This window comes from Pollicipes pollicipes, unplaced genomic scaffold, assembly GCF_011947565.3.
Source record: "Pollicipes pollicipes isolate AB1234 unplaced genomic scaffold, Ppol_2.1 Scaffold_7261;HRSCAF=8764_pilon_pilon_pilon, whole genome shotgun sequence".
NCBI classification, from domain to species: Eukaryota; Metazoa; Arthropoda; class Thecostraca; order Pollicipedomorpha; family Pollicipedidae; genus Pollicipes; species Pollicipes pollicipes.
In genome coordinates, this window is record NW_023597054.1 from 10,527,175 (window position 1) to 10,547,649 (window position 20,475).

Here is a 20,475-nt window from a genome sequence, read left to right on the forward strand (position 1 = left end):
CGTACAACTATGGGACTGCCACGCTGTGTCCCCCTTCACAGCTACGTACAACTATGGGGGCTGCCACGCTGTGTGCCCTTCACAGCTACGTACAACTATGGGGCTGCCACGCTGTGTCCCCTTCACAGCTACGTACAACTATGGGGCTGCCACGCTGTGTCCCCTTCACAGCTAGGTACAACTATGGGGCTGCCACGCTGTGTCCCCCTCACAGCTACGTACAACTATGGGGTTGTCAAATGCCAGGTAAGACATGCAGGTTTGTACAACCTCCATTGCCCAGGAGACGGGCTGAGGTCGAAATAAGGATATAACAAATGCCTGGAAAGGCATGTAGGTTTGTATGACCTCCACTGCTTAGGAGACGGGCTGAGGTCGAAATATGGACGCAACAACATAAGGAATCGTTCAGCTTCTTAACAAATCTCAAGCTACATGTGCTCTTTCCTTCCCTCAAAACCGACGATTTTGGACCTCTAGGACCTTCCAGTAGTGCACAGGGTAACGATGGAGTGTTACTTCTTAATGTAGTGTCAAAGTGATATTTTTGGGAATCCTAACCCTACATCCGTAGCTTGATCCCTTCCTCCTGACATACCGGACCTTTTCCCCGCGAGAATTCCGGTGCCAGTCACCGAAAGCGGCAGCAGTGTACAGCTAAGACGTTGTTGTCCTGCAGTCCAGTGTGGCCCTTCATCCTGAGTTACTGCCCAGGTAGCGTTCTTGCCCTTGAAGAGGGCTTTCCTCCTGATTCCTGCCGCTCTGGGACTTATCACTGAGATCATCATGCTGGCCTGATCAAGCACAGCGCCTTTCGTAATCGTCTTCAAGAGCACGAGCATCGTCGGAAGTGACGGCCCGCACTGAGGCGCACCTTCCATAGCGTCTTATGGACACCGTTCCACACTGAGGCGCACCTTCTACAGCGTCTTATGGACACCGTTCCACACTGAGGCGCACCTTTCATAGCGTCTTATGGACACCGTTCCGCACTGAGGCGCACCTTTCATAGCGTCTTATGGACACCGTTCCAGTTCGGATCAGAGAGCCCCCCTCCCGTCACCGCGACCGGCTGCCTCCGTCCCCAATTAAATCGCCCTTCTGTGTAGTATCGACGCTGGTCACGTAGATATCAATGAGATGTGTGACAAGGGCTACATAATGAGTAAAGAGTTGAAATCTCCTTTCTACAGCTGTGTCAGCCATTTTGTCTTTCTCGGTATACAATTAAAAACAGCGAGAAGATATGATATTTGCCTTAAGATTTTCCATAGTTGAGCACAAAGCTCTTTAAAACCTTTCATTCTCAGTTTAACGATTGCGGGGATTCAGGTTTTACGTATTAGTGACGTGATTGAACGATCACTGCCAACTTGACAATTATTCACTCCATTCGTTGCGACACTGGTGGGAAGCGACGCTTGGGTTGAATAGTCTCACTGGTGTCCAATAAAGCAGATCTGCAGCAATTCAGCTAGATCTAGTTAGGTACCCGCCTTAGATTTTGCTACACCTTCCATACCTTGCCGTAAAGACAGCGATACACCTAAGTCCGTGCAGAAAGTCTCAATTTTAACCACATCATCTGCGATATGTGACATTTACGTTCGCCTGCAGGGAGGGCAGATTATGCCACCCCTCCAGACGTCTCAAGAACCGCTTGTATACTTCTGATGGGACAAACGCTAAGCGGTTTGTCTCAGCATAGTATTCATTTCTATGCGTACGATTTTATGTTTTAATAGATCAGGGTAGGGGGCCAAAACACTGCGAAATTAGGGATGCTGTCTTGGAAGATCGTTGTGCCCATGTTTAGCAACGAGTTTCCATGGGACAACACGTGGTGCGCAAGGCAACGACTACGTCCGATGCCTCAATTTCACAATGAATAAGCACTGTGGTTTTCTCGTCTCCTGTCAGCCGTCAGAGCTCGTGATTATCGAGGGCTACATCCCAAGGGTACCAAGCAATGTAATGCGTTAAATAAGTTGACTCACCTATGAGCAAAAACGTTAGAGTAACTGAGCCACCAAATCGACACCTTAAGGGACCTCGCAAGCCCTGTCCGACAACTGACTACTCGGTTGGCTAGAGACCGGATGCATTTGTGGATACGCCAGTCAGTTTAAGCTCGGAGCACAGTATACGCCATGTCTATCATCTATCGAAATGCCCGCTGAATGTATCACAAATCCAATGGACGGAGCTTAGGTTGGATCTGATGGTAATGAATGGTAATAACCGGAAGGCACAAATCAGCTCAAATACATACTCGGTGCATCTCATATCAACCCCACTCAAAATCGAAACGTTCAAGCGCTCGTTCGTTCAAATCTCATTTCACTTATGTTGACCTCAAGAGCAAGGCGTGCCGTCCAAATGAATCCCTCGGGGAGGCCGGCCATGTTCTCACCATTGGGCCATCCAGGCGAACGCACGAAGCTTGTGACGCAGTGTACTTGTCCGAGCATATGCACGGCCGGTTAGTCATTTCTTCACTCAATTTCCCCGAATTTGTAAAAGTTTGCGCTTTAAATCCGGAAGGGATACTGGAGACAATGGTCACTCCCTGCGTAAGCTGCCTATTGAGCATTGATCCACCTGGCTGCCCGTGCAAGTTACCGTTGGACGTCTTGAAAGGGGTCATGTATGCGGCAGTAATTCATCGAGCGGATGAATTAAAGTTTTCGTGCATTGGGTGACCATTAAAGAGTACTGAAATTGTTGGGTTTGCATGGGAAGGGTCTTTATGGGACCCATAAATCAGACATTCCACACAATTTCTAGGGCATAGCATACGACGATTTCGTTTGGAATGACTCGTTGACACGGCACCGAACACGGCACCGAAAATGACAAGCAAATAAGATGAGAAGTTCCTCCCGGCCAGCTGATATAACTGACTGGGCTTCACAATGGACTTATGCATCTCAGTGTAATGTACTATCTCTTAGGTGACGTAGAGCAAATCGCAAAATTCGTTATCCTCGACACGAAATTCACGTAAAAGATCGCGCGGGTCGCGAGCATAACAAAAGCTTGTGGAAAGAATTGTTCGATCACTTGAGTCCAGTTTCCCTGCGCCCCGTTTTCCAATATAGAACGTTCTGTGGCATGTCTCGTTTCCTCGCTCCACCTTCACATCAAATCACAACGGACTTGCCTGTTGCCGACCGTATTAGCATGACCTCTAGCCCCAAGCTATTACCTATACCACCTGAACTAGCACGCGAGCGCTAAGGCCGGCTGTCGACGGATACCTCCGACTTGCCGACCTTCGCGCGTAATGACCTTGCTCCCCGCCTTCCATGGAGATGTTACGACGTTCTCACATCACACATCACATCACATCGATATAAAACGTTGTGAATGACAGTAGATAGAGAAAAATAAACCCATATCACTTGATATATGAAATAATGGTATTCAGCTCCTTTTTCGGCATTGAGTTTGGAGTTCTATGGTGAGTTATCGACTTTCGATGTACCAGGAGGCACCGGTTGAACAACATTATAATTCAAACATTGATTATCTTCACAGAAATTTACGTTTCAAGATGGGCTCATGCTGACTTGTGAACAGCAGTCCAGGTTGAAACGTACAGTAATGTTAAACTAATTTTTGCATGAAAATGTCGTCTAGGGTCATTCCACGACAAATCGACCGTGGATTTGGTTTCAACAAGTTCAAGACCGCGGAGGTGGTTTCAACAAGATTCCCCCTTCAGAAGTGGCGAGGACAGGTCTATGAAGTAATTATACGACCAAAACATGATTGGGAAAGGCTTAGAGATGTACGGCGCACCGGTGAGCAACTAGAAGCAGATACAAATATGCGTTGACGTCCGAAACCTATTCTGAACTCGCTCTAGTGAAAATAGTTTGCGAAGTATAATGTTTGGAAAAAGTGCATCAGAAACCTAAATGCATGTATTTTCTGAAACAAGGGTTTTATTTAATTATTATATTCAAAGTTAACCAGACATACACGGTGAGCTGGTCTGATCTTTTACTCTATTTTCTGAAGACCATTTTGTTGTTATTATCGGTATGCTCTATTACATCAATTTAATTTTTGTATTACATCAACCAATTTATTGCCGTTCAGACTAAACAAAGAAATCGATGGGGTCTCTTCCAGAACGGGCAAAAATCGAATTTGAACATTGTTGGATCACGCACGGCGGCACGCCAGAAGCCGACGGGCCGGTGTCGGGAGACCAGGCCGATCGGCTCACTGCGTCGGAAACTAGCTTAAAGAAAATCAAAACGAACATGTTTTCAAGAAAATTAAGTCGTCAAATGTCAGACTGGGTCTATAGATATATATATATATATATATATATATATATATATATATATATATATATGTGTGTATAAGGTTGTGTATAGATATTTATTTACCTGGCTGAACTTTATTTCTGTATGGACCCATGTTTTAAAAAAAATGTGATATTCAGATCTCCATTTCACTCTTCTCAAGAATTATACCTCGCACACTGTGCTTGCTAGAGCAAATCGAGAAATAGGGTTCGTAACGCCATCGTGTATTTTCAATCGCTCCTTGTTCTTAATTTGTACTCCGTACGGCTCTAAGCTTTGTACTATCGAGTTTTGACCGTATAATTATGTGATAGACGTGTTTTCGTTACATTTGAAGGAGATGCCCTGTTGTCTTCTGGTCGATCTACCATGGAGTGACTCTAACTAGCTCCCCCTGGTAAAATGACGAACGATATCTTAGCATCAGAACTCTGAGCTCATGATGCTTAACCGACCTGACCTGTTTGCGGTTGGAGACTTGTAGACCTAGCATATGAGCAAAGATCAGAAGAACAGTTGAGGGCATGGGCTTTCGGCGTCCGCCATCCTCAGGTGGATAGAGAGGAAAATGGGGAGAAAACGAAGGAGACAGCGGCACTCCAGTGGCAGGGATCGGATAGGTGAAACACCTCCTCTTCCATCTTCCCCACTCTCCCCTCTCTAGCCACTCGATGACAGCAAACGCCTACAATTCGTACCCATAAGTCTTCTTCTGATCTTCGCTCATCTGCCAGCCTGCAAGTGGCCAACGACAAACAGGTCACTTATATTATGGCGTAAGGTCATTGCCGCCCTCTCCTCCCTCTGTAATGCCGCTTGCACGGTGCCTGGCACCGGCCCATCCCCCAGGTCGGGGACACCCCATTTGGATATTTATCCGGACCAACATACAGCTGTCCACACCGAGCCCGGGTCGGGACCAATGCAACAGGAAGGGGAACGGAAGGAGAGCATGGCTGAAACATGCCTGACAGGGGGACAGACCGCAAGTGTTCAGTCGTCCAACCCTCACACCTGGTGACGACGTGACACGCATGGTGACGACGTGCGACGTTACATGGTGACGACGTGCGACGTTACATGGTGATGACGTGCGACGTTACATGGTGACGACGTGCGACGTTACATGGTGACGACGTGCGACGTTACATGGTGACGACGTGCGACGTTACATGGTGACGACGTGCGCGGCAAGTTGCCGAATACTTGATTCGTTACCTCCGTCCACTGGAAGTAGCTCGGGATGAGCTCCGGAGGATGTGTTTGGAATGGCGTCTCCGGGGAAACCCGGGAGAACCTGTCCTCGAGAGACGCCTGGTTTCGTTAAGCGCACTCCAACTCATTGGAGCTCAGGCGAGGATTATCGTGCTCTTGACCCGTTTTCGCTCTTAGCCCCGTCTTGTGTGCACTGCCGGGTGGTCCTGGGTACGCCAACAGGGCCTTGGGAGGCGGGCACGGAATGCCCAGGCGATGCCGAATGCAGCTATTTCGCCCGCGGCGGTCCTCCCTCCACAACTGACTTGCTATTACTCGCGACCGGACTAACACCTATGTCCTGCAGGCCGGGCGGTGCTACAGTTATCACCGTTGTCTTGTTCGGAACTTGGCTCGGCCATGTCCTAGCTAGCTTCGTCCTCTCCCTCGGCTGCAGGCTGGCTCTCTCTCTTTCTCATGGTTGTATGTAGACTGGGAGCAGGTGCGAGCATTGCTCCGTCGGTGAGTCGCTTGGGACAAATGCGTCTGCTAATGCTCGTTTGGACGTGCGTATTCAAGTGCGCGCTTGAGCCATTTTGGGTGTTGGACGTTGCTATGACCCTGTTGTTCGGGAGGTGCCGCATATGTTTTGCTCTTTGGTTGGCTGTCTGCTGTACATCGCAGAGAACTGACAGCTGTTTTGGTCTCAGGTAGCATTCCCTTCGTTTCATTCTAGCAGACATTGTCCTTGTTGCAATCCAGGGAAGAAATGTTGGGGTATGCAATATGGACAAAAAGTGAAATTACGCGATGTTATTTCAAAGCGAACCTCACTTCACAACGTCAGCACGCGACGCTGGTAAACACGAATTCCGTCGTATACCACGGACCTTGCCCACTTGATGCTTGGTACTCTGTGTTTTTGTGGCAAGGAACATAGGGAGTTCGCAGATGGAAAGGTTCCGATTGGTGTCCGCTTGTTCCTGGCATCTCTGTGGGTCGCCTGGTGTACCCGATGCTCTTCACAATGTACATGCACATGTTAACGGTAAATCGACTGAAATCCGGCCTCAGCGCCTGACTTGTTGATAAAAATTCCGTCGAAGGCTACCGGTTACCTGCTCGGTTGATGCGGGGCTCTTTCAAGAGTACGTCCACAGTTGTGAGACATTTACAAACCAGCCTTTAGGTGCACCGCACTTCTTAAAAATCTGGGCTCCGACCAATTTTTCTGCCATTCGAGATCGGCGTGATTTCGCAAAGAATAGGCAAACTAGCGTCTGCACCCCAAATTGACACCATTGTAGAAACGGGTATTGGGGCTACTGGTTCGCCATTTCAAACAGTTGGACGTTCCAGAGCTATGCTGCATCATGCGATCGTTCATCACTATAGCGGTCGCGCGTCAGCTCGATGTTCGGGTGACGCGGCGTGGTGACGGCTGGAGTAGCCACAGTGCATGCCAAAGGAGCAGTGCGAACACGGCGTAATTGTCTTATACGGTTGAGGCGTGGTTGCCGACAGTTTAGCCGACTGTCTAATGATTTCGAAGCCATGCCGGCCCTAGACAGGATTTCAGTGTGCCTCTATACTATGACATGTCACCTACTTTCTCACTCCCTTGTTTCCGCCTATGCATAAAATAACATGAACATTCAGGCAAGACATAGCCAAATGTCGAAGCGCGGGTCTTGCGAGTTCACTCACCTGCAAATATTGACTATCTTTTGATGCTGACCTTAACATTCCGCTGTTCCCTTAGGTTTGTTACTTTTGCGGGCAGCGCAACCCGACATTCCTGCAATCGTTGCATTCTTGACACACTGATGCACCAGACAAACTTCGCCCGCTTAATTGTAGGCGTTACTTTATTTGGTTATTCCAGCACTGTATCTGAAGCATTCATATACTCCCGTTTTAACCCTATACTCTGGAATGGGCGGCAATGCTTTCGATTGGACAAGCAGTTTGCAAAACTCACCCTGTATCCTCCTATGCAGGCTCAGCAATATGCTAAGTCGCTAGACGGGGTTGCTGCGGAGCACATTTCGGATCGCTTGCGGTGTTGTATGAGTTTCAAGTTTAAACTCATATTATCCCTGCAAACATGTGGCTAGCAGACCTCCGTCTTTGCCAGATCGACTCAATCATCTCGATTTTGGCATTGAACAATCATGCCACACCTGGCATGACAGCTTGTTCTGCTTAGCTTTTTTAGCGGAAGAAACAATCCATCTTGTTTGCTATGCTGCTTTCACGGATCGCGCCTGTCCACATGTCTCGTCACTCATTGCCTTCATGTGCCATGTGCTGGCGTGAATAGTGTAAACACGCTTTTTTCGGGCGTGAACGGGCTTTTTGTGGAAGGGTTACTCGTGACAAAGAAGCTGTTATGAAAGTGGACCCATGAGGGCGCGTTTTATGGCGCATTTGGAAATTTTGTCTACCAATGTGCTTTGATGGGCTTTTCCGTTGTGCAAATTTGGTTTTATTTATGTTTTAAGCCACGAAATTTCGTTGTTACTTGTACCACCCGTTGATGCATTCATAAATAAGATAAGATGAACCAACACCATGGCAAGTGAGCCTTTCACAAATGTTTTAAGATATCCGGTAGGATTTTTCGTTCGAATGCGCGGCCCACCCACATACCTTTGGTGACCATGTTTACACCGCTTCACAGCCACCAACCATAGCCTTAGGACGCTGTGGTCGAGAGGCGACCGCGCATGTCAAAATTTGCAGCGCCCTGTACAGTACATGCTTCTAGTCTCGATAAACGTGAGCCGCTTGGCCTCGCTTCTTGAGGTCGCAGGTACGCGTCGCACACTGGGCCAAAACACGGACAGACGGACGACAAACAGCGTCAGCACGAGAGGCCCGCGCTCGCTCGGCTGTTGTGACATCTTGCAAGCAGCCGGAGCGCAACTCATTGCTGCGGTTGGCGTGAATCTGTCAGCATTCGCACACAAAGACACGTGAAAGTAGGTCGCGTGAAAGGTCACATGAAAGTAATCACGTTTGATGTATTTCTTTCTGGGTGCTCCGGGAACATGAAAACGTGCCAGGCCAGTTAAATGATATTAAATTCTCAAGAATACGACGTCGTTTGGAGGTAACGTAGTGGGGGTTTCACACGTATACCAACTGAACCATAGAAAGGCTGCACTGCGCATGGCTTATAAACGTGGCGGAGACATGCGCTCTTTATGGGAACGTGGCGCATGCCGTTGCGAACTGTTTCCTGGAAGGCCAAACACTTCGCGGCACGCATCAGCCCCACAGTGTAGCAATATATAAACACGGTCACAGCAACAGAGTAACAACAAAGGTAATAGCGGGAGCTGCGTGTTCTTTTAATTATAAAGAAGACCACAACGCTAGGTTGGTTTCAGAGTTCACAAAACGCCATCAGCTTAATTTGTTTTGTATGCAATCGACGTGGCGAGGGTACGCGCTGACGCCGCTGTGTGTGGATTGGGGAGTACGACATGTACGGCACCCACTGCCACATCCAGGCAAGTACAGTAGCTAAACGCCAATGTAAACCCGGCGCAGTGAACAAAAAATGTAGACGCCGCTGCACCAGCCGCAGTCCTGATGACAGCCAAGATAACGTTGCTGGTCATTTGGCATCATGCTTACGTTGTATTATACGTTAAGTTTTTTTGTTGTGTTAACTATTGTCAAAACGTTCGACCTTTCTGTGCTGTCGAAGACTTTGAGTGGTTAATCCCCAGGCTTTGTTTGTCCCTGAGACAGACACCCAGCGGAGCCTTACGCGTGAACGTTATTGAATGAGGCCTGCAGCTGGTGCGTACCCACGCTGTGCGCCATGTAGCCTCGCGACAGACCCCGTCGTCAGGTCATCCTGGGGCTTGGGTGTACCGACTGCGTGTTCAACTGAGTAACCACACACAGAAGAGGTCACATAGTAGGCATGTTGAATGGACTGATCACAGCAACGGACCTAAAACATGCATCCTACTTCGTATTCAGGCCGAAGTGGTATTTGACCGCTTGACCTGGTTGACACGAGGGAAGCACATGCCCTATAACACCTGCTGATGCGTGGCTGATGTCCTTTATAGGTCATGCGGGTGCGAACCCATACACCCTCCACATCACACAACTCAGCCAAAGGAAGCAGGCGCATTCAAGCTTGTTTAGAAAGAAGCACCGTCTCCCAGTTCCTTTGACGTGACTCAACCTGAGGTGGTGCTTAGTCTATGTGCGTGCACAAAACTACTATGCGATGATGTAGCAGATGCCTTAATCTATCTATTTTAACTTGTCCCATGCCATTGTTATGTTAGTCAGACAGATACTGGTCTCCTAAGTATATATGTGGACACCAATGCTAATTCCACTCTTTTCATCAGATGTGAAAACTAGACCGGGTAGCCAAGCACCTATAGCGTGGCCGCTGCCGTGTCTTACTCACCCGTGCTCGAGGCGGTGGTCGGGTCCCATCGGCAGCGGTCCCATGTGGCCGGGTCCCAGGTGTGCCGGTCCCATGTGGCCGGGACCGTGCATGGGCCCGCCCAGGTGCTGCGGGCCGAACGGCGGGCCCGCGTGAGGCGCAAACGGCCCGGAGAAGCCGACGGGCGGCCCGTGCGGCCCGGGCGGCGCCGGAGGCCCGTGCGGGCCGCCGCTGAAGGGCGGCATCGGCGAGAAGGCCGGTGCTCCGCTCTGCGCGCCGCCCGCGCCCGGCGCGCCGGCCAGGCCGTTGAAGTGCGGATGGAGGCCGGGCGGCGGCGCCACCGGCGGGCCGGCCGGAGCCGCGTACGGCGCCGGCGACGGCACGAACGGCGCCGGCGGGCCGGGCGGACCGGGCCCGGCCGGCGGCGTGAAACTGTGCTGCGAGTGAGGCGTGCCGGGCCCGGCCAGGCCGAACGGCGGCCCGGCCGGCGCGCCGGCGTCCGGCGCCAGCGGGCCCTTCCAGGCCGGCGCCGGCTCCGAGTCCAGCACCGGGAACACTGTCAGCGCAGCCACCGCGGACCACCGGCACGAGCCTGCCGACCGGAACGCCGTTAGTGTGAGACAGCCGGCCAGGCGGTTCAGGGGCAGGTCACCACAGCCACGGCCGACCACCAGGACGTCCCGGCCACCAGCGCGAGCCTGCTGACCAGGACACCGGCAGTGTGAGGCAGCCGGTCAGGAAGCTCAGAGCAGGTCACCACAGCCACGGCCGACCACCAGCGCGAGCCTGCTGACCAGGACACCGGCAGTGTGAGGCAGCCGGCCAGGCGGTTCAGGGGCAGGTCACCACAGACACGGCCGAAGACCAGGACATCCCGGTCAACAGCGCGAGCGTGCTGACCGGGACGCAGTCAGTGTGGGGCAGCCGGCCAGGTGGCTGACAAAATAACGGCCAGCAAGCATTTCATTAGCATCATGCTATCAGGGGCGCAGCCAGAGCTTTGGTAGGAGGGGCACAAGGTTGACAAAGGACCCCCTGATAGTAAAAGCCCCCAAATCGCTGAGTATGACCAGTTTGCTGTCGTGGACATGTTTTATAATATATATATATATACATATATATATATATATATATATATATATATATATATATATATATATATATATACATATATATATATATATATATATGACAAAAAATATATTTTATGCATTTTTATACCTTCTGCAACTGGAATATAAGCCAGACGCTATCACGAGATCAATTCTGCCGTAAGTTTTTATTAAATGAATTGACAAAATCATGCGTTAAATACCTGCATGACATTAATCACCGACGCTCTTCGTTTTACAATAGCCCTGTGGACTCCTTTTAGACCGACAGAACTCAGAAAATTTTCAGAATTTGTATTTGGTCGTTCAGAAATAGCAAGATTCCGCAAATTTAGATTGTAGGTCAAATCGGGTCAACAGTTGGTACTAACATGGCCAGGGTGCGTTGGTCTGAATATCTTCAACATTCAGTCAGAACTGATAAGTGGTACAAGTTATGTAACGTAGTTTTAAGCATGCACGCTCGCATATCTTGAAACATAAAACTCGGCGCCAGGCGTTGCAGTCTCCCGAGGCCTCTTGGCGTTGGTTTTGCGGCCAACACTTGGCTGTGGCCAGCAGGTGGACGAAGAAAGTGAGGCATCTGAAAGAAGTACCTTTGAATGCTTTTGGACACCACATTGTAGTTTTAGAGACATTTCAGGGTATACATCACCCGTGTGGTTCTTAGGTTGGTGACAATAACGTATTGGTATACAGTACCGCGGAGTGGTGCTGGAACCTGGTTGTGGAGCTGTAAGAGTAAAGGTAAAATTTCTGCCGTATTGCTGTAACTATTAATCTGTACAAAGAGCATCCTCAGTGATAGAAAGGATTTGCCGAGAGCAATCCTTGGACTGTACGAATCATGGGCGAAGGAACAGGGGAGCCAGAGGAGCCATGGCTCCTCTTTTCAAGGTGGGGGGGGGGGCAGTAGTGTTAACTGCCCCCCCCCCCCCATTTATCAGATTAAGGTTGTGTTTAGCTTAAGTTCGCACCAGATTTAAACTTACATACCGATTTGCCCAGTTCACCAGCCATCTTCCCCAAGATGCGTCATCTTTTTCGTTCGCTCATTAACCATCGCTCAATGTCACAGCCGCAGGCCGGCGCCACGCGGCTCATGGAGACTGCAATGCCGGGCGTTCAGGCTGTTGTTGCTGTGACTTGCGTGCGCGTATGTTCAAAACCACATTACATAGTTTTTTGTCAGTAGCCACTTCTGACTGAATCTTGAACATGTTAAGACGAACATGGATAAGCCATGTTACTCCAAGCTTAGGACCCCATTTCATCTACAATATACGTTCAGGGATTCCTCAATGTCTCTGAAGAAAACAAACAAGCACGGATCTAAAGCTTGTGTGGCAATTATTGGACCACCTTTGGCGATCAGGGATGTTGTTGCGTCAATGAGAATTCTTGTGCTGATCCGGGGCCAACTGCGCGGTTAAGGCCCCCATGTCAGGGAGGGTAGCAATGTGATATGATATATCCTCCCAATGGCCTCCGGATCGACCAGGAGATCCCGCCCCGTGCCGCTAGAATGACACCCAGAAGACGCTTTGCGATGGAACGGAGTGGCCCTTCAGCTCTTGACCGGAGCCGGCAATGTGCCTTTGATGCTCTTCTCAAGGGGCCCCTTGCCTGGAAGGAAAAAAGGGGCCTCATTATTGTTGAGTGGAGTGGAGGTCTCATTATTGTAGTATGAAGTATGAAGTGTGAAGTCTCATCATTATTGTATCTCACAGAGTAGGTCAAAATGGATTAAAAAACAAACAAGGTCATCCCATGTTTGCCCAAGAACATTCATGTTTTCAGAACAGATTAATGAAAAAGCGCATCAAAAGGTTTGAACATGCCCGCCCACAACCCCGAGAGCAGGGGCAACGATGGTATGGGTTGCAGGTTCCGTAAACGGAACGGCGTCGGCCACTACAAGCGCCACCAGACGGCTGGCGCCGTCTTAACTGTCTTATGGACAGATTAGTTGTTAAGGAAACATGAAAAGTAGAGAATCTACCTTTACACTTCCAGTTCCACCACCAGATTCCAGCACCACTTCGCGGTGCTTTAAGGGCCAATCTGCTCTGATCATCAGTCTAAAAATCGTACACGTGGAAATGCGCCCAGACTGCCCCGTAGATGTAAGATTTGATGTCCTGAAGCGTTCAAAAGTACTTCCTCCCGAAGCGTCATCATTTACGTCCACCCGTTGGCCACGGCTCAGCATTAACTGTTGAACCGACGCTGCGCGGCCTTTTGAGACTGCGGCGCCTGGCGTCGAGGTTCTAAACTGAAGTTTGCGAGTGCGCATGCTCAAAATTATGTCACATAAGTGTTTTGTTCAACTATGTTCATATAAGTTTTATAAATAACCAACCGTTTAAGTGTTTGAAGTGTTTACTACACAATTCAAGCGTTTAAAAATTTCAGAACCCTTATCATTTCCGTCCACCGGTGGGCCATAACAAAAAATTAACCACTGAGCTAACACTGCGCGCACTATGGAGACTGCAACGCCTGATGCCAGGGTTTTTACTGCTTAGATCGGCGAGCGCGCATGTTAAAACCACGTTATATACATTGCATCACTAATCGATTCTGACTGTATGTTAAACATTTCCAGACAAACATGGCTTGGCGATGTCAATACACATATTTGACCACTCGATCTACGATCAAAATTTTCATCCTCAAATATTGATCAAGCATTACGATCTACAATCTACCTTCGCGATGCCCTCAATGTCTGTAGAACGCAGATATAAAACATAATGAAAAAGCTTCTGAGTTCTATCGGTTTAGAAAGAGCCTACTAAGCCATGGCAAATTAAGGACACCGGTGCTCGGGCTGCCGGCTGTGGCTGTGGCTGACTATCCCGCCCTGCCGCCTAGCGAAGTGGCAGATTAAGGACACCGGTGCTCGGGCTGCCGGCTGTGGCTGTGGCTGACTATCCCGCCCTGCCTCCCTTTATCCCGCCCTGCCGCCCGGCGAAGTGGCAGATTAAGGACACCGGTGCTCGGGCTGCCGGCTGTGGCTGTGGCTGACTATCCCGCCCTGCCGCCCGGCGAAGTGGCAGATTAAGGACACCGGTGCTCGGGCTGCCGGCTGTGGCTGTGGCTGACTATCCCGCCCTGCCGCCTAGCGAAGTCTATAGTTGGCCGGCTCGCGCGCCCGCGCGACCGGCGGACGGCGTATGTTGCTCTGCGGTGGTTACCGCGATGGCTCGCGGGGCGGCGCCCGCGGCGGGAGGTGACGTCGCGACCCGGGGCGGCGTGCATGTCGTCATATATCGTTGTGTGGTTGTTCGAATTCAAAACAAGTAGAACTGTAAACCTTAGGATGCTCGAGAATTAATAAAATGTGATCGAGTTTAAAAAATGTCACCGGCGATTTATTCCATGCGGTCGTTAAACGCCTCATTTCTGCAGTTTATTGACTTTAACAAGCGCTCGGGTGGAGGGTCAAATTGACTCGCCCCCCGAAGATTTTTCCATAACGGTTTTCGAACAGCGCGGCGCAGCTGCGCCATGTGTTGATAACTGTAGACAATTGAATAGCAGATCACTTGGCATAAAAATGAGATGTGCTTTATAACTTCGCTGATCTATGGCAGGTATGGCAGATCTATGTCAGGCTATGGTTTCAGCGAAGTCAACTTCTAGGGAATCGTCCAATCTGATGCAACAACGGAGTGTTTGACGAAACCATACATCTCTGAGATGCTTTCTTTGGCAACACGAATATTTAATGAGCAAATTACGTTGACCAAAGGTCAAATATAAAGGTCAGACCACAGTCAAAACAACCTGTTTTGTTACTCTGGGCTTGCTGTATGGGATAGTTTCTGGTGCTCATTTCGAATTTCTTGACAGTGGGAACCGCGTTGTGCATGTTCCATGGACTTCTTAGACGTCAGAATAGTAATTGACCTAAAATGACCCGGGTCAACATTTTGTTTTTAGAAACATGCTGCCCAGCGTAATCTTTCTGGCTTATTCAAACGCAAAACTCAGAGCAGTCCTGTATTATTCTGGTCACCATGACCTTCAAAAGGTCAAACAAGGTCACTGATTGAAATGAACATGTGACCCTTTGCTTAGAAACAGTTATCCAGGCTCTGGGAGCACCCAAGGGACCAACCTGGAATTTGACCTTGTTTGACCTTATTTGACCCAAAAGTCATGACCTAGGAACCTCAAAACCTCAAACCTCAAAGTTTGACCTAAATGATTTCACTTACAGGTCAACACACCCTGTGGATTTGGTGTTTCTGGCTCTCTTAGTTCCCGAGATCTCGAGGGGTCAAATTGACCCCCAACCGAGCGAAAGGTGTCTGGCCGGCCACCCGGGCGCATGTTAAATCATGTTGACAGGATTGATTTCACGGTAGCTTCTGGTTTCTGCTCTAGTTACAACGTAAAAATAACAATGAAACGAAGAAAACCGTATCCCTTGTTAACAAGTAAACTATAGCCGGGGATATTTTTTTGTGGGAGAGGGGGACAACCATAAAGGGGGCTTTTGTCAACCCCGTGTTCCTCTTAGCAAGGCTCTGGCTACCCCTTGCCTACACACAAAAGCAGATCAAGTCATCTACGTTGAATGATGGGCAATTAAATGTCCGTTGGGATAATTCAAACCTAAAGTAGGTAGCTTCCCGGCGGCATTTTTCTGGGGTGGTGTGGTGTAAGGGAAGGTAATTTGGAAAAAGGTACTGTTACATGTGTCCAACACATGTTTACATCTCAATTTGTAGCAATGCTGATACAGAAATGTGCAACAAAGCAGCCATACCGACAATCCGCGGTCAGTCATTCGGAGACAGCCGGGCCAGGACAGTGACCACCGGCGGCGGACGGGAGCAGGGCTCAGACAAGGAATATATAATAGAATTGCCTTTATTCTGTGGTTTGGTTTTCAAAAGAAAATGTCCAGTTTTATGGCTTTTGTCACATGGTTTTTGGCAGTTTCAAGCTTCCGAATTTGTTTCCGCCTAAAATGCCGCGACAATTCTTATCTCTTGAAAAGCAGCCAGCGAAATGACGGCGCATGCAAAATCTGTTGTACTGTGAGTCTTCGATTCACTGTCAAAATTCTCAACAGCCTATGTTCAGGCCATATTTTGGCATTTACCCTGTATAGACAGATACCTCCTCAATGACCCAAAATGCCTACTCGCTCGTGGAATTTTGGCTCCCCAGGAAAGGCAAAGTTGAAATGGAACAATAATCTTGATCTTAAGCAGCTGGTTAGCCCTATTTCCCGAATGACATAGCTGAGTCGGATAGGCAAGAGTATGCACCAGTGAGAAACGGCTCTATATGCATATCTAGAAGAGCAGTCATTACATTTGAATAAAGAGCGATAACCTCCATCTCTACCCCCCCCCCCCCCCTCCCCCCAACGCCCGGTCATCGGGCTTGTTTTCCAGAAAAGCTTCTGAAGTACGCCCTAAGCTTGCCCCCCACTTTTTGGAACGTTTCTACACCTATGGTACGAATTAATTTTGAAAGACATTCAGTAACATTATTTTACTATGGTCATCGTTGCGCGCTCGGCGCCCGTCCCCTGGCGTTTATTCCAGTGGCCAACGGCGTTCGGTTTTTACAGCTGCGACCCAAGCCATCGCTATCCTTGCTCCCCGAAATTACAGGCGTGTCACTGGTGCTTTATGACGCACTCAGCTACTGGGGCTGTATGGCGCTACCAGCCTTTCACCTTGGCGGGAAGGCCGAGCAGCCCTGGGAATCGAACCCCATACATGTAGTTTCCCAGACGAGCCGTGGTCAACACGCGCAGTGGTTAACGCAGGCGCGTGAGCCACTACACTATCGGCACCCGACGCGCAGGCTCAAATATCTTGATGGTGTTTGTTTCACTAGTCGACCTTGCAAAATAATGAACGTTCTCAGGAAAGATGGGATGGCGCTGCGCGTTTTGAACTCATTTGGACCCACTCCATTCAGTGCTAATGAGACCCTTTATTTCTTTGCGGTACAGAGGGCCCCTTGAATACAACACTACGGGACCCTTCGTTGTCCTCGGTCAAGAACTGAAGGGCCATGCTGTACTATCGCGGTGTGTTTTCCGGACGTCATTCTGGCGACACGCGGCGGCATCCCCTGGCCGATCTGGAGGCCCTTAGAGGGATACATCATGTCACATTGGTCCGCTCCCTTACGCGGGAGGCCTTCTGACCCGCGCAATTGACCCGAGATCGACACATGAACCGTTACTGACGCAACAACGTCCCTGCTCACCGCGTGGTGTCAAATAATTGGCGCATAGACTCCACTTCGGCTTAACGGAGCTATGCTGAAAATGGCTAGAGGGCCCATCGTTCGGTACTGGGGACTTTGACTGGCACAGGGCTTTTGTATTACCTCAATGTGAGCACTCATCATAAGTTCTTGTTCCGTTCAACTGTCCGAGGGCCCCGACCAACGCGAGAGACACTGCCATTCGGGCTCGCGTCCCCGCCCCTGTTGAACAAATCTTCCCCTGACTGATTCAAGGTCCCTGTTGACACAAAATACCCTGTTAGGCACTGTGGGCCCCGAAATGATACACGAACCGGACCGATGTAAATCGCAGGCCTAGCCTTGTCCCTGCTTGGAAAATGGGCCCCCAGAACTCGGGACAACACGGAGCTGACTGCTCGTTGTTCGTGATCTCTGGCCGAAACAGAGGAACACTGTTTAGGGGGTCCTGACCGTGCAAGAGATGATCGTACTGACATTTGAGATCATAACCCTATGGGCTGTGATCTCAAATGGTGGGGGGGGGGGGGGGGGGCTTTAATGTGATCTACAGCCTGCCCTTCGGACAATTCAGCCATCTCATCGGGCCCTTGATATTTGGTCTCGAGAGATCCTTTGGCCCCTTTTTGGGCCCCCTCTCGAACACCGCCCCGACTCGGTGCCATTTGCATCCACAAGACCCCTGTTCGACGCTGTTGCCCCTAACCGACGCAGGAGCCCCTGATTGTGTCAGGGACCACTAACATTGCAAATCACGGACCTCGTTCCCGTTTCTGCTTGAGAAATGGGTCTCAAGGGCTCAGACGGACATGAAACTGACTGTTCGGTGTTTGTGGCCTCTGACCGTTCTAGACAACCGCTTCGTCTCAGGGATTCCTAAAACGGCGCAAGAGGACCTCTGACTGATATCGCAGGTCACGAGCCCACGGGTCACGATCCTTTACGTGACCTACAGTCCACCGAGCCCACATGCCATACAACCGGGCCTTTGATTGTCGGGTTCAGTGGGCCGCCCGGGCCCCTCTTCGGGCCCATGACACACTTCCCTTGGTCGGCTCGGGGCCTTTGCCAGCACAAGACCCTCTGTTTGGAGCCGTGGGCCCCTGACAGATACAAGGGCCTCGACCAGTGTAAATTACCGGCCAAGGCTTTTTAGCTGGTTGGGAAGTGGGTCCTCAGGCCCGTACCGACACGGAGCCGACTATGTGGTACAGTGGTACCTAACCGACATATAGGCCCATATCGACTCAGGGTCCCCTATCGGCGCAAAGGGCCCTATGGCCACTATTTGAGGACCCGTCTTCGTAGGTTTGGGCTCCTGAATAAGAATCGGACCAGCCCTGTATGCCCTTAGACCCTCCAGTCAGGCCCATGATTAACGGACTGGGTGGACCCTCTGGGCTCTTCAGGCCTCCTCGAATACTGTGTCCGGCCGACTCGGAGCCCTTTGACAACACAGAGGCCCTGCTAGGCACCGTGGGGTCCGAGCAATGTAAATCGCTGGCTCCGGCTTTATCCTTGCTTAAGAAATGGGCCCCATAGGCCCGTGCCGCCACGGAATCGACTGTGCGTTACTGGTGGCGTCTTATCGAAATATAGGCCCTGATCAGCTCAGTGGGCCCTTGATCACGGCGCAGGGCCCTCTGGCTGGCATTTGAATCCCCGGCCCGCAGGGCCGGGGCCCCCGAATGAGACCTCTCGCCGGCTTTTCGGGCCCTTCAGGCCCTCAAAGCAGAAAAATGGTGCTGATCCGTCACATTATGAAATGCATTGATGGAAAAGATTTAATCGTTCGCACATGAGCATCACCCTGGGAACTTCTTACGGAGTGCGCTCCAGGCGAACCTTTTTCCCAAGCAGGCATAGGCAACGCGCCTTGCATCCCACCGATCATCCTTGCGCACGTATGCGCACCCTGTGTGATCTTGCGCGCGTATCAAGCTGTGTGATCTTGCGCACGTATCAAGCCGTGTGATCTCACGCACGCATCAGGGTGTGATCTTGCACGCCACCACCTCGCCTATGGCCCCTGTCAAGTGACCAACGCTGACCCGCCAGCAATGAATATGGGTAAAAAGGTATACTGGGCTAAGAAAATGCAGAAAATATCTCTTAACTGCCGGCACACCACGTACCTGAATATATCACCACCGCATTCTTGTTGTACCACGTAGTGCCATGGCAGTACCTCATGCCTATGCTTAATCACACCAGTTCTTATATATATATATATATATATATATATATATATATATATATATATATATATATATATATATATATATATATATATTATGCTGGTTTGGAAATGCTGGCGGATTTCTCATAAGGTAACACCTGGATCCATTAAAAGATGAACTGCAATACACGGAAGCTTCATAAATATAAAGCGACCGGTATTAAGGGATACGACTTTTATAATATTGAATGATTACTTTCTGCAAACACCATACTGAAAGAACATTGCACGAACATCACGAGCATTTCGGCCACTCTCACGTTCTGGCCCCTAAAACGCGGTGCTACTGTAGGCCCTAAGGGCTGTCCGGAGGACGAGCGGCCAAACGGCAGTGTTTCGGTGACACGTGCCGAGCAAAGGAAAGATAATGGCCGGCAGGCGTGAGTGTTACCAACGACTAGTGAACTATTTCTGAGCTTCTATAACTAATCTTTGCTGCTCAAAGGGCATGCCAAGTTTTTTATTTATTTCATTTCTTATTTTATGCCATTACCCAAGAACAGGTAACTAGGAGTGCCCCTCCATTAATCCCAGCGACGCATAAAACCGTACGTTAACACCAGAAAACATAAAATCAAGTCGCGGCACTCCCAACTAGAAGATGAAACAACGTAAAGAAGCAGGCGAAGAGGTGGTGCAGATCCGAAGGAATTGTGTTATGTGACGGGCAAGGCAAAATCATAGATGAGAAGGCTTGAAGTAGTCATTGGCCAAAGTCAGCTAATGACGGCCCCCTATAACCGTCCAATAAGCTACAACCACTAAATTAACCGTGTTAGTAAGGGTTGTACAGTCATACAAGTCGGAGGGGGCAATTACCTGGTCATTTTCGTACTGGGTTTAAGCTGGACATCCAGGGAGTCCACCCAGCTAAGCAGAGCTTGTTGATGGGAGAACTCCCGGAGCCAGCGCCGTAAATTTGGGTACATATGCGTGACT

At 49.8% G+C, this 20,475-nt stretch overlaps 1 protein-coding gene across 4 annotated transcripts in view; it reads right to left on the minus strand.

Annotated features, from left to right (window-relative positions):
* The window catches only part of LOC119113081 (LIM domain-binding protein 2), a 32,962-nt gene extending 22,827 nt beyond the window's left edge, over positions 1 to 10,135 (minus strand). For all 4 annotated transcript variants that reach the window (XM_037237408.1, XM_037237407.1, XM_037237406.1 and 1 more), the window contains exon 1: positions 9,961 to 10,135. In XM_037237408.1, coding sequence (XP_037093303.1) covers positions 9,961 to 10,052 — 92 coding nt within the window. In that variant the 5' untranslated portion in view covers positions 10,053 to 10,135. The remainder of the gene's footprint in view (positions 1 to 9,960) is intronic.
* Between the last annotated feature and the right edge of the window lie 10,340 nt (positions 10,136 to 20,475).